Raw genomic sequence first — 14937 nt, 5'->3', positions numbered from 1 at the left:
AACTAATAGGAACTTATTTTGTTACAAGATTGTTTATTTCTTACTCATTGCTTCCTATAGAAGTTAGTCGATTTTGTTTTAAAAACAACAGGACTTCTTTTTATAATATGGATAACATACCAAGTCACACCAAAACATATCATAGCCATACACTTATTAATCTAAAAATAAGAGTTTCAATGAAACATGTCACCTGATAGAACTTGGTACACTTCGGATCGCTCTTCAGAGTTTGAGTCTGAGAGATCTGTGATTTGAATAAGAGATAAAGTAGTCCATAATACTAAACTTTTATATAGAAATAATATTGAACAATAATAAATAACATAAATATAAATACTTGTCTCAATAATGTCTCTAGTTTTCTTCTTAAACTCTTATTTTTAACTTGATTAAATTTAGCAAACATTGGCATCTATTGTGTTTTGGGTACAGTACCCGTAACTGGGAATGTAATGATCTGGAAGTGGATTGGCGCCCAGCATTTCTACTGAATACTTGATTATGTTCATTCATTATTAATTGGACACTGTTATGGTACCAGAATCAGATAATTTGGACTTGTTTGATATTAATACCTAGGGTAGTAATCCAGTAATTATAAGTATCCCTCCTAAGATCTCATTTGTTGGCATGAAAATTCAGTTAAAGTAACTAAATGCTTTGGTTACAGATGTCGCATGCAGTAAAAAAAGTTTATATTTAGAAAATTATAAATATTCTACGTGGACAGTGAATTTTAATATTTTCACATTTGCTGTGCTACAGTAGTCTTTACATTGTATGACCTATCTTTGAAGCATAAATTGAGTACCTGTCAGGCCTTGAGTTACAAATGTGACCAAGATGGAGCCTCATCCCTGGTCTTCACTGTGCTTACTCACAGTATAGTAGAATAACACCAAAATGTTGATCATAACAGTCTATTACAATTCAGCGTGACAAGTGCTGGAAAGACTCCAATTATAAATAAGCCAGAACAGGTTCTGGTGGAAAATAGGACATCACTGTTGACAGTAAATTTAGCATCAAACTACTGCTTGTTCTCAATTTCTCTACATATTTTAAAAATAGAATTCCGCATAATAATACAACCTATGCCCTTTTTCAGGCCCTGGAAAGTGAATTTGTTTCCTGCCAACTTCACCAGTGGATTGATCTCATTTTTGGCTATAAACAGCAAGGACCAGAGGCTGTTCGATCCCTCAATGTCTTCTATTACCTGACCTATGAAGGAGCTGTCAACCTGAATTCAATAACTGATCCTGTGCTGAGAGAGGTAATTATCTGACTGGGGTTAACAGGTGTCTTTAGAATAGAAGGTACTAGATGTCATCTTCCTCCTACTTTCATTTGACTAAAGATGAAACTGAAACCAGTGGATGAAGTATCTTAAGCAGGATAACCTTCCAGTTAGAGACTTAGTTGGGACTTGAACCCAGGACTTTCTTCTAATAAAATGCTTGATTCAATAAAAAATGAGAGCTTCTTCAAGTTGAACCCATGAAGGGATAAATAATAATACTTATAATTTTTATAACTCACTAATTTTAAAGTATTAGGAAAATAATTTATTAAAGAAATAAGACTGTAAGCATAAATCTATTTAAATCTTAATAAAACACATCCTATATAATAAAAGCCTAAAATGCAAATTGACCAAAATGGTGGAACAGCCAGTCGCTATGATGTGCACTGACCACCAAGGGGCAGACGCTCAATGCAGGAGCTGCCCCCTGGTGGTCAGGGTGCTCCCACAGAGGGAGTACCGCTCAACCAGAAGCCAGGCTCACAGCTGGCAAACGCAGCAGCAGTGGCAGGAGCCTCTCCTGCCTCTGCTTCAGATAGGTGGTAAGGAGCAAGGGGTCCCAGACTGTGAGAGGGATTGGGCCTAAGCCAGCAGGCAGACATCCCCCAAGGGGTCCTGGACTGTGAGAGCAGAGCATGCAGGCCAGGCTGAGGGACACCCCCCCACCCCACACACACACACACACATAGTGTACGAATTTTGTGCACTGGGCTTCTAGTATTTATATCTAATACCTAAGAACCTGTATAGCCATAGAGAAGTTAACCCTTTGCACTCCGCTGTCCCTTCTCAGGGGACATCAGAATTCTAGCATATCACTCGGATGTCCCCTCTCAGGGGACATTGCAGTTTATTAGTGATTAAGGGGAATTGAGTTAATTCAACGCACGTTTCTCAAAGTAGCGTCGAGTAGCTGGTAGCCAATGTCCAGAATGGTTCGGAGTGCACATGTGCTTAGTGCCTGGCCAGTGTGGCTCAGTAACTGAGCATCAGCCCATGAACCAGGAGGTCAGGATTTGATTCCAAGTCAGGGCACATGCCCAGGTTGTGGTCCTGATCCCTCAGTAGGGGCATAGAGGAGCAGGCCAATAGATGTTCCTATCTCTCTATCTCTTCCTCTTCCTCTCTTTAATATCAATAAAAATATATTTTTAAAAATATGTGCTTATTATGCACTGTCAACATGACAAGGTCATACACAGAATTATAAAGGAATGTATTGAGTACTGGTGAAAAATGACAAACCTTACTTATTACACATAATGTTTTCTTTAAAGTGATTTTGCTAAGCGACATAGCCAATCAGAGAAAGAAAAATATCACATGATTTAACTCATCTGTGGAATCTAATTACCAAAATCAACTAATGAACAAAATAGATCCAGAGACATAGCAGCATGGAATAGGAGCCAAATCTCAGAGGGAAGGCAGGGGTGGGTGGGAAGAGATCAACCAAAGAACTTATATGCAATATATGCCTAATCTATGGACACTGACAATAGTGTGGTGAAGGACTGGGAGGGGTGGGTACAGGGTGGAGGGGGTCAATGGGAAAAAACAAAGGGGACATCTGTAAGACTTTCAAGAATAAAGATAATGTATGAGAATGTTACACTTCATTCCTACTATTAAACTTCTTCTAATGCCACTTCTTCAAAATGGACTCACCCAGGCCGTGGTATTTTGTGGAAGAGCCACACTCAAGGGACTGAAGAGCCGCATGTTGCTCTCAAGCCACAGTTTGCTGACCACAGCTCTAGGGGGTGGGCATGTTATAGTAAAGTTTAAAAAAATTGGCTCTCAAAAGAAATTTCAATTTATTGTACTGTTGATATTTGGCTCTGTTGACTAGTGAGTTCGCCGACCACTGCCCTAGAGCAGTTTCCCAAACTTTAGACATATGTGTACCCCTTCTATAATTTTTGTAACGCTGAGTACCCCTCGTACTCATGAGAACATAGAATTAGGCGCAGCTAAGCACGGTGCAGTGCATATCCCCACCAAACTCCGGTGCAACGCGTACCCCCACCAAACTCTTCCCATACCCCTGGGGGTACGCGTACCACACTTTGGGAAACACTGCCCTAGAGGATTATATGAGGTATAGCGCATGGTAGGTGCCTAGTGGGCCCTATGCCATCATAAGTACTCAGCAAGTGTTAGTTCCTTCTCTTGTGTTGTTTACTGTTAAATCCCTGGGCTAGGAAACACAACTATAACAAGAATAGGAATTGCTGATTACATCATAGAAAGAATCATAAAATGTTAACACCAGAGAAGTTATTAGAGACTGTTTCCTACAGGACCCATGCAGAGTTCACTGTGAAGTGAACCAAGGAGAAACAAAACAAGAATAGTCATTAATTCATTTATTTTTCAACAACCTTTCACTAAACCCAAAATTGTGTAATAAGGTTAAAGAATTGAAGGCCTTACCATCATCAGCTGGAGTTCACTGTCTAGTGGGGAAATATTTGTGGGTAAACAAGTATAATATGCTGTAATAAATTCAGTATAGGGTTAAGCACACTGTATGTATGTACAAGAATAGAGGGTTGGTACTAGACCCAGGCAGGAGAATCCAGGCTTGTTTTCTGAGAAATGAGAGGCTGGGCTGTAGGTTGAAAGCTGAATAAGAATATTGGGTAGAGTCATGAGCAAAGGATAGGTACACAGAGATGAAAGAGATTATAGCTGGAGAATGAAATGAACCGAAAGTGATAAGATGATATAGACAGGAGCCAGGCAACCAAGAAACTTAAATGCCACAAAAAGTATTTTTACCTGTGTTATAAGGCAATGGATTGAAGGTTGGTTGTACCACATGTATGGTTTTTTAGAACATGTCTAGAAGATTTAACAGATAAGAACTAAAAAGTACCCATTGGGTTATTCTCAGAGTCCTTGGTGACCTTGGAGAAAGTAACTTAGACAGTACAGGGCTGTGCTGTGAATGGTTTCTGAGCAAGTAAACACTGTGGGAAAGGAAATAATTGAAGGGAGAATTTTTAATAGCTTTATTGATATTTGGCTCACAATTGACACAATTTGCCCCTTTAAAGTGTCCAATATAATAGTTTTTTGTATATTCACAGTTTTGCAAGCATCACCACAATCTAATTTTTGTCACCCCAATAAGAAACCCCATACCCATGAGCAGTTACTCTAAGGGAGAGCTTTGTTGTTTTGTTTGTTTGTTTGTTTTGGGGGTTAGTATATAGATTTGCATTTTTATTTTACTAAAGGTTTCCTATCCCCCTCCTTCCTTTCTGGATATTGGGAGAGAGGTCTGACCCTTTCCTTTCAAATGATGTCCCCCCCTTCCCATCCCCCCCTCCCCCCTGCAATGGGGAAAAGTAAAATCTAAACTAAAATTTTTTAGAAGTACTTCAAGAGATTTTTTAAAAAATGGCTAGATATTTGATCATGTTTCTGTGATTATTAAAAAGGTCCAAAAAGAGGAAAGATGTCAAGCATACAGGAAAGAAAGCTCGTAATAGACTACTGAACTCTGAGAAAGAGGACAGGAACACAATCCAGAACACAGATAAGCCCTGGTCAGCAGGGAACAGTAGTGCCTTGTCTGAGTTTAAAGAGGTCAGCCTGGGACCAGTATAAGAAAGTGTGCCTGAACTGGATGGGAAGGCAGGAAGATTATGAGGATTTGAGATAATACTTACAGACATGCCTAACATAGTGATGGGTGTTTAACAAATTCCCAATAATAAATAAATAAATATTTTCTTTGCGCTTGGTTTCTCCTGTGTTCTCAACAGCAAGAGAGCAGGTGTAGGGAAAAGCTTAATAGAGAAAGGAGTATGTGTGTGTGTGTGTGCGCGCGCACACGCGCACACACGCAAAGTATATATGCAGGGGGAGGGGGAAAGAGAGAGAGAGAGAGGGAGGGAGGGAGAGAGAGAGGGAGGGAGAGAGGGAGGGAGGGAGGGAGGGAGGGAGGAAGGGAGGAAGGGAGGGGGGGGAGAGAGAGAGAGAGAGGGAGAGTGAGTGAGTGTGGGAGAGGATTTTGCCAGGAAATATGGAGGAATATGTAAAAAAAGGATTGAATGTGGAAGGGTGATTGATGATATTGTGAGAGGGATACTACTGAAATGGAGGATCTAGGCTAATTTGGATAGATCAGGAAGGGGCTGATGAGTTGGGACAGTTTATTCTTTTATTCATTATTCATTCACTTATTCAACAAATATTTATTTTTGTTCAAGGTGCTGAAAATACAGAGATAAACAAGAAAATCAGACAAAATCCCTTTCAGGGAGCTCACTTTCTAATGGGGTGCACAGAAAATCAACAGTAAAGACTAATTTCATTTAGTAATAAGTGCTATGAAGAAAATAAGACTGGGTGAGGGGATTCAGAGTGCCTGGGGGTCGTAGGCACTGTTTCAGAGGTTGCTCACAGATGGCCTCTTCCCTCATACACTGTTTCCTTCTAAACCTTGATGGTGGAGCAAAGCTATACAGAGAGACCCAGGGAGGCAGGTCCCACTGCTCTCACCCTGGCCAACCACATGCCTGCACAGCCTCCAAGTCAAGTCTTGTCACAGGCCTCCTGCCAATTGTAAAACTCCCACTATTGCCATCTCCTAATTTATTTCCACCCCACTCTTCAGGCTACACCAACTTTTCTTCCAAATCTCGTTCCTCTGAGATGCTTTAACATCTTCAATATTAGTAGATTTGTGTATATACTTGACTTACATTAAAATACAACAGGCCCAGTGCGCTACATTCATGCACTGGGGGGTCCCTCAGCCTGGCCAGTGCCCTTTCGCAGTCCAGGAGCCCTTGGGATGTCCATCTGCTGCGAAGGTGGGAGAAGCTGCCACCACTGCCTCTGGGCTCGCCAGTCATGAGCCCGGCTGCTGGCTGAGTGGCGCTCCCCCTGTGGGAGTGCACTGACCACCAGAGAGCAGCTTCTGCGTTGAGCATCGGCCCCTTGGTGGTCAGTGTATCATAGCAACCACCCATTCTGCCATTCGGTCGATTTGCATATGAGCCTTTAATTATATAGGATTATTTCTGCAAACAAACGGTAATGGTTCCGGCATAGGTTTGTGCCTTTCTAGTATTAAAAATAGACCAGACTAGACTTATTTCTGTTCAGTAGCTATATTTGCATATTTCTGGTCACTGTTATTTTAATGTTAATTTGGGACACTTAGATGTTCACACAGTCATACCCAGAAGCAAGTTGTCTACATACAAGTCATGCCTTCCCCTTCTACTTGAGAAACTTTTATTCTAGAGTGAATGGTTAATGCACATGGTATAATAAGTGATCATAAAAATAATCTCTCTATAAAAAAGGCACTAAACGAAAGAAATAATAACCGTAAGAGGACAAAGAGTAATCAGAGAAACAGCCTGCAGCACATTAAACTTTTATGTTGTTTTTAATTTTTAGAAAACAGCTGGGTTATCAATATACAACATTGTCTGCATTTGCATAGATCACACAGCTGAAATAATTATTTTTCAAGCAAATATGCTAATGTTTTCAAATACCTGTGACCTCCAACTAAAGGATATATTCTTATCTATAGCTGTTTATCTAAAAATCTTCTTTACTCTCCTTTATTTCTCTGTATCTTTTTTCCTTTTTCTCTTCCTTTATCTTTTTTTTTTAAATCTGCAGTTTTCCTAGCATAGCATTCATTTATTTATTTATTCAGTTTTTTAAAATTGAGGTGTTATTGACATATGTTATATTAGTTTCAGTTGTATAAGGATTTAATATTTGTATACATTGCAAAAATGGTTACCATAAGAAATCTAGTTAACATCAATCATCATACAGTTACATAATTTTTCTTGTGATGAGTATATATATTCTCTTATAGACAAGTTACAAAAATAAAGTTGGTTATTTTCTGATTAATTACACAGAATTTGGTTTGACTCATTCACTTATCTTCCTTCATACTTATTAAGTGTATTAAGATCTTATCAAGCCTAACACCATTTTTAAAAATATATATTTTATTGATTTTTTACAGAGAGGAAGGGAGAGAAATAGGGAGTTAGAAACATCAATGAGACAGAAACATCGATCAGCTGCCTCCTGCACACCTCCTACTGGTGACGTGCCCGCAACCAAGGTACATGCCCTTGACAGGAATCAAACCTGGGACCTTTCAGTCCGCAGGCTGACATTCTATCCACTGAGCCAAACCGGTTTCCGCCCTAACACCATTTAAAAACACACACAAAAAAACCCCCAAAGAATTAGGGAAAGAAGAAATTTTGAAGGAGAGAAAAATAGGATAATTTAATTCAAGATAGATATGAGTAAGAATAAATATTTTTATTAAAGGAAAAAAAAACACATTCACAATAAAATAAAATAATGTAATGTAAGCATGTGCCTTAAATAATTCCTTTAATATATTTAGAATATAATATATATTTATAGGCATGATTTCTAGAACATTTTTATATTCTTATCCAGAATGCACCTACCATTTCTCGTATACATGATATTTGCTATATTCAAAAGTTGAGAGCTCAGTTATCTAGCCCTTAATATAAAACAGTTCATTGATGGAATTTTAATAAGTCAGAAAGAAATTTTTTAAAATTGTATATATTGTGATGTGCTCTGAGTGAGACTGCCAAAGTCTCATGTCATGTCACTCCTCTATTTAAACCTTCCTATTTCATCTTAAATATAGAACAAAACCCTACTCAGTCCATATGATCTGGCCTTACTTATGTCTCTGATCTCATGCCATGCTATTCTCTTCCTCATTCATGTGCCCTGTCCACTGACCTTCTTTCTGTTCCTAGTCAGGTGAAGGTCATTACTGACTTAGCACCTTTTTAGGATATCTGTTGTCTCTGACTATCCCCATTTTCACATGCTGGCTCTTTGTCACATGTGCCTCAACTTAAAGGTCATGTCTTCAGTGAGGATTGTCTCCATAACTCCAATCTACTTATTTTTTTCTTACTAATTTTAACTGAATTTATAGCTAAAGTGTGGTATGGATGATAGTCTTTGAAATCTGTTGAGACTTGACTCACATTGGGAATAGTCAATTTTTATAATATGTGTACTTGAAAAACAATGGTTCTACCATTTTTAGTAGAGGCCATTTCACAGTAAGATGGTGAACAAAGAAAAGTGAGGAGTATAATTAAAGAATATGATATTTTGTTATTAATATTAATTATTGTTCTGTGCTACATTTGACCTTAAACTAAAGAATTCCATGGTGCTCTTTTTTTTTTTTTTTAACTTCTTGTACTCTTTTAATCTTTTCCCTATTTCTGCCCTCAAGCCATCAGCTCTCACTTCTTGTTACTGTGTCAAGTATATCTGTCTACTTTCCGGCACCCATCCACCTACTCTACAATTTATTGTGTCTTAGATGCGATAGAGAAACCAAGTAACCAGATTTGGTAGAACTAAATTAAAGGTAAAATAATAGGTTTTGATTACTCTACCAGATACAAAAGTATAAACTACAATAATTAAGACGTGTTTTAGTAAAGGAACTTAGAGGTTCAGTAGAGCAGAATAGAGCTTCCAGAAATAGACATATTACATATGAGGTGGCATTTTAAATCACTGGGGAAAGGTTTTCTTATTCTATTTGTGATGTAGGACATCTAGCTAATTGTCTAAAATATAAATTAATTCAGATCCCTATTTCACATCTTAAAGTGAAAGAAATTACAAATGATATATTTATTTGGTATAAAGAATGTTATTAGTGTAAAAAAAGTAAAACTATAATTTAGAAGATAATATAGCTGAGTAGATTTATAAACTTGAAATAAAGGGTCCATTTTGTAACTATCAAAATCAAAAGTCATTAATAAAATGGATGTATTTGGCTACATAAAAACTGAAGTTTTTGAACATCCAGATATCAGGAATAGATACTCCACAAAAGATGAAATACAACCCACAAATGAAAAATAGTTTATCTTTACTAGTAATCAATGAAATTTAATTTAAAATTCAGCAGTATTTATTCATATGAAATTATGTAAGATTTAAAATATGAAAATTCTGCTGAAACCGGTTTGGCTCAGTGGATAGAGCGTCGGCCTGTGGACTGAAAGGTCCCAAGTTCCATTCCCGTCAAGGGCAGGTACCTTGGTTGCGGGCATCCCCAGTAGGGGATGTGCAGGAGGCAGCTGATCGACGTTTCTCTCTCACCGATGTTTCTAACTCTTTGTCCTTCTCCCACCCTCTCTGTAAAAATCAATAAAAATATATTTAAAAAATAAAACATGAAAATTCCTAATGTTGGTTTGAAAGCAGGTGATGTTTATATATTTGGTGAGGGTCAAAATAGGTTGAGTCTTTATAGTAGTCTGTATCACTTTTTAAAATATTCATGCACTTAGCACTTACCCAAAAGGAATAACTGAGCAAGTATGCAAAAAAAAAAAAAAAGTTTAATTGTACAGTGTTTTAAAAACAAATACATAGCCCTGGCCATTGTGGCTCACTTAGTTGGTCATCATCCCAAACAGTGAAAGGTTGCTGGTTTGATTCCCAGTCAGGGCACATGCCTAGCTTGTGGGGTTTGTTGTTTTTCTCTCTCCCTATACCTCCCTCCGTTTCTAAAACTCAATAAAAAATATTTAAAAACCCCACATACATGTCTAACAGTAGAGAACTGGTTTAATAAATACTGGTAAATCCATACAGTGGAATGATATATATATATATATCACCAGAAATATTGCTCTATAGGTCTGCATGTATTGCCATGGAATTATATTTTTCCATAGTACAGTGAAAAACAGATTATATTATGAAATATGAGACACAAATTTAACATGTGCACATGCATATTGTCGCGTAGCCAAAGATGGTCACTATCTTCAGTTAGTGAGACCATGGGATTGTTTCATTTGCTACTTTTCTGTTTAGCTTTAAAATCAAGAAGTAAAAGCCAACCCCCAACTCTTTTTCTCTCTTGAGGGGAAAAGTCGCTGCTTAAAAATCTGAACCTGTGATGCACGTTAACACGAGGATAAGGATTCTGACTGCTTTTGCTGTTTGGAGGTCTTTTTGATTATTTTCTGGTTTTTGGCCATATTTGCTGTTGCTAGGATAGTGACTTTGTATAACGATCTTTATGTGAGTATCTTATGTGAGTATCTCCAATCTCTTATTTCCCATTTTACTCACTGAGTTATTATTTTTGTCATACTTTTTAGCTATTTGAGTTAATTTCTTCATTTTTCCCGTCATATTTGAAGATCAGTCAGATCACTTCTACTGTTAGGGAAAATATCTTAGATATGTCACATTAATTGTAGTTCTTGTTTTTTTTCTAAAAGCAAGAAGCTTTTGACCTAAGATTTGTGAATTCTGTACCTTAGGGTTACTACTCAGTGGTGTGTGTGTGTGTGTGTGTGTGTGTGTGTGTATTTATATCTGTGTGTAATTAAATCCTAACTAATAAAATAGTATTATGCAAATTGACCATCACTCCAACACACAAGATGGCTGTGCTCATGTGGTCAAAGATGGATGCCCCCATGTGGACACAAGATGGCCACCACAAGGTGGGCCAGCAGGGGAAAGCATTTACGGGGTGACCAGGCCTGCAGGGGAGGGCAGTTAGGGGCAATCAAGCTGGCAGGGAAACATCAATCAGGCTGGCAAGGGAGTGGTTAGGCATCAATCAGGCTGGAAGGCATAAGCAGTTAGGTGCAGTCAGGAAGGTAGGCAGGTGAGCAGTTGGGAGCCTGCAGTCCTGGATTGTGAGATGGATGTCCCTCGAGGGGTCCCAGACTGGAGAGAGTGCAGGCTCAGCTGTGGAACACACCCGGCCCCTCTGGCCCATGTACAAATTTCATGCACCGGGCCTCTAGTAGTTATATAAAGGGCTTTAAGAACTCATTTATCAAGGTAATACATGTTAACTATATAAAATTCAAACAATATAAAAGTATAAAGTAAAAGTGGAAAGGCCTCACCCCCAAATTTGGACTTTGTTAACTAATGCCTGAGTCATATGCTGACATCAGCTATGGCAGTTCCCGCATCATGTGGTTTGATAGGCACCAAAGAAGCCTCTGCCGCAGAATACGTCGCATTTGCTAATGCTTAAAATTCTATCATCAGAGATCATTTATTTGCTTACAAATCTCGTGTGTGTGTGTGTGTGTGTTTAAACAACCCTTTCCAATCATGCAGCTGTCTGTGCATAGGGTTTGGTAAAATAGGTTTTGACAAGAGGGAAAGTAGAGGCAGAGCGCCGGGTCTGAGCAGCCATTGTATAAGGGATCCACGAGCAGAGCCTGGGGTGAGTCAGGGTGCAAGGTGGGGAGTGGCAGGGGGCGGTTCAAAGGCTGCTGACACAGTGCAGATAGGTGTTGCTCAGGAGCAACATTAATACAAACAATATTGTCTACGGTGTTTCATCATGTCCCTTGCCGTAAGTCCTTTCTACATTTCCTCTGGAAGTGTCATTTTCTCTCTTGACTTTTCAAACAAATACAATGTTTATGTGAGTTCAGAAATTAAAGACATTAATTTCCTTTGTAAAATGGAACTCAGCTCTATTTACATAGATGGGCCGGGAAGTGGGGCAGGAGAGCCATGATGTTGCTCCATTTAAAGGATTATATGCGATGTGTCTCACCATGGAAGTCAGACCTGAAATTTCTCTCCGAGTTGTGTTTAGTGTCAGGGGCTGGTTTTCTCTCTTCTAAATTTATCCTTCCAAATGCTGTTTGAGCAACACATAATCACTCTGAGAAGGTCTGTTTTCCAAAAGCAGCAGCAGCAGTGTTTAAGTTTACATGACCTCAGCTTCATGACAGCAGTAGCAAATCAGATATCTTATCCAAGGAAAGGCATTTTTGGCTTAGAATCCAATCACTCTCATGGTGGGAGTCAACAGCTTATTTCAGCTCTAACGCTGTTGCAGAAGACTGGCTGCAGTGAATCTTTCAGAAAGCATAAACACAATTGGTATTTATAGCATTGTTAACATTTGTTAAATAGTTAGGGGAATGGTCTGCCAGCCCAGTTCAAGCAGGTGGGGCAGGAGTTTTTTTTTTTTGTGACTACAGGGAGATTTAAGAGAAGGACAATAAGACAACATGATTGTAATGGTTATAGTAACAGAGTAAATTAGAAATATTGAGCGCAGTAAGTTAAGGTTTTATGCAGCCACAATTCAGTGTTACAGACATAATGCTGCAACATCTCTGGCCAGAAGTGTGTTACCCAGATGGCATATTTGACACAGTGCAGGGCAGGAACTGTACGATGAAAAGCCAAATAAACTGTAAGGATTAGTCAAGTTTTAATTGAAAACTACATAAAAAATACCTTGAAATTATGCCAGACTTTCTTGTATATCAAAACCACAATAATCAACGTTTCCCTTAGTGAACCAAATGGACATCAGAGTTGTCAGTAAAGCTAATCTATGTTTTTCTGCTAGTTATTATGCCTATTGCAGACTTCTTTGTTAAATAGTTCTGGCTGAATTGCGCATTTAAGGACATAGCAGCAAAGTACTGATATTTTTATGATTTTATTTCACTATCAACAATCCAAGGAATCCTGAGCAATTCTGTTATGCTGATGATTTCTGTCATGAACCTCTGCTTCCTTTAGGCACCATATTTTATTTTATTTTACTTTATTTTATTAAAATTACATTTATAATGGTTTCAGTGCTGATTATTTTTAAAACTTAATTACATGTATTGGGGTGACATTAGTTAATAAGATTATATAGAATTCAAGTGTATGATTTTATGTTACATCATTTTATTTTTTTATTTTTTTTTATGTTTTCATTGATTTCAGAGAAGAGAGAGGGGGAGAGAGAGAGAAACATCAATGATGAGAAAGAATCACTGATCGGCTGCCTCTTGCACTAGTAATAGATCCCACAACCTGGGCATGTACCCTAAAAGGGAATCCAACCGGCCCATAGGTTGATGCTCAACTATTAAGCCCCTCTGGGTGGGCTTTGATACGTCATTTTAAGTCAAGAGTGAGAAAAGAAATTTCAAATCAAGTGATTGAATTTTGTTCTCTAAATTTTAAACTAAATTCAAGCTTATAGAAAGGTTAAGATGAAGAAAAAATTTCACAGACTGGAAAAATCTACATAAGATTGTATGTGTGACAGTTTTCTCAATGTTCAGAATAACAAAGAATATATTTCCACTTAAGTATAATCACTACTTTTACTTTTTGTTATCAGTGTAAAGCAGCAACTGACATTCTATTTGTGAACCATTTGCATCAAGTAAAAAATTTTTAAATATTAAGTATCATTAAACTACTAGAGGCCCAATGCATGAAATTCATGCATGGGGTGGGGTCCCCTCAGCCCAGACTGCATCCTCTCCAATCCTGGACCCCTCGGGGGATGTTCTACTGCTAGTTTAGCTCCACACAGCCTGCTTGTTCAGTCGTCCCTAACTATCCCCCCTGCCAGCCTGATTGTAGGCAGCCAGCTTGTGAGGGTGTGAGTGTCAATTTGCATATTACCTCTTTATTATATAGGATGTAATAACAGTAAATTTGTTCTTACCTCTTTCTGTTCCTGCCATTACTGTGTAATTGAAGTTAGTGTGTGTGTGTGTGTGTGTGTGTGTGTGTGTGTGTTGCATTTCACATTTTAAGTTACTTGAAATCAATCTGACTTCTCACTGTATAAACCTCATTTCAGTGCTTTCCTGTAGTGGATGCTTACAAATACTATTGAGAAAATACACTAAATGATACTTACCAAATGAATGACCAAATGACTGCTTCTTTCTGTGACATAGTTTAACCATATTTTTCTGGTTTTACGAAACAATTTAAACTGCTAAATGCAGAAAATTAATTCCCCTGATTTTTCTTTAAGAAATTTCCACCGTGTTTCACTGTGTTTGCCTCTTAACATTGGAAAGTCCTTTGAAGCGGCATTCCACTTATTTTTCTAGGCAGGCGGCTTTATCTACTCGTTTCCAGTAGCTGGAGATGGAGGTGTTTTAAATGAGCACATCAATGTTCTAGACAGAGATACTGTTTGAAATTATCCATGAGCACAGTGCCGCTGCACATTATTGAGTGACATTTGTTTCTGTTGGTTATGTCTGCTCTGACTAGCTGGTTTATTTCAGATTGGCAGCTGGGATTATGCTGCAGTGGATGGACAGCTACAAGAAGTGGAGATTGTAGTGAGGTTGGGCGAGGCTTCGATTTAATGTGCCTGGAATGTATAGGCTCAGTTAAAGGCACTAATGGGAAATCCATGTATATTTTCAAAACTTATAATTAATTAGTTTTACCCTAGTAACTTCCATAGTACTATAGAGTAGATGTGTAATTAAAAATACTCCTTTTCCACCCTAATTTTTTCTTTCTCTTGAATTCTTATCATCCCTGCATTCTTATTTTTTTAATGTTTTACAATATTTAGCAAACTATTCTTTCTCTTTGCTCTTTATGTACTCAATACCATCGTGACATTTTATGTTTCCAGATACCCGATTCATTGTAAAAAGCATATACTTATAAAATGTATATACCTTTCTAAATATTTAATTTATACTGAATGATGGTAAACTATTGCTAAAACCAGTGGCTCCTTGAAATCTGATAAAAAATAAATTAGGAAATGA

At 38.0% G+C, this 14937-nt stretch overlaps 1 protein-coding gene across 5 annotated transcripts in view; it reads left to right on the top strand.

Moving 5' to 3' along the window:
• The window catches only part of LRBA (LPS responsive beige-like anchor protein), a 514593-nt gene that overhangs the window by 442373 nt on the left and 57283 nt on the right, over positions 1-14937 (top strand). For all 5 annotated transcript variants that reach the window (XM_084884876.1, XM_084884872.1, XM_084884875.1 and 2 more), the window contains one exon: positions 1112-1279. In XM_084884876.1, the coding sequence (XP_084741002.1) occupies positions 1112-1279 (168 nt within the window). The remainder of the gene's footprint in view (positions 1-1111; positions 1280-14937) is intronic.

Source organism: Pipistrellus hanaki, assembly GCF_964339955.1.
Source record: "Pipistrellus hanaki genome assembly, chromosome: 5".
Taxonomy (NCBI): Eukaryota; Metazoa; Chordata; class Mammalia; order Chiroptera; family Vespertilionidae; genus Pipistrellus; species Pipistrellus hanaki.
This window is presented reverse-complemented; position numbering and strand designations above follow the sequence as displayed.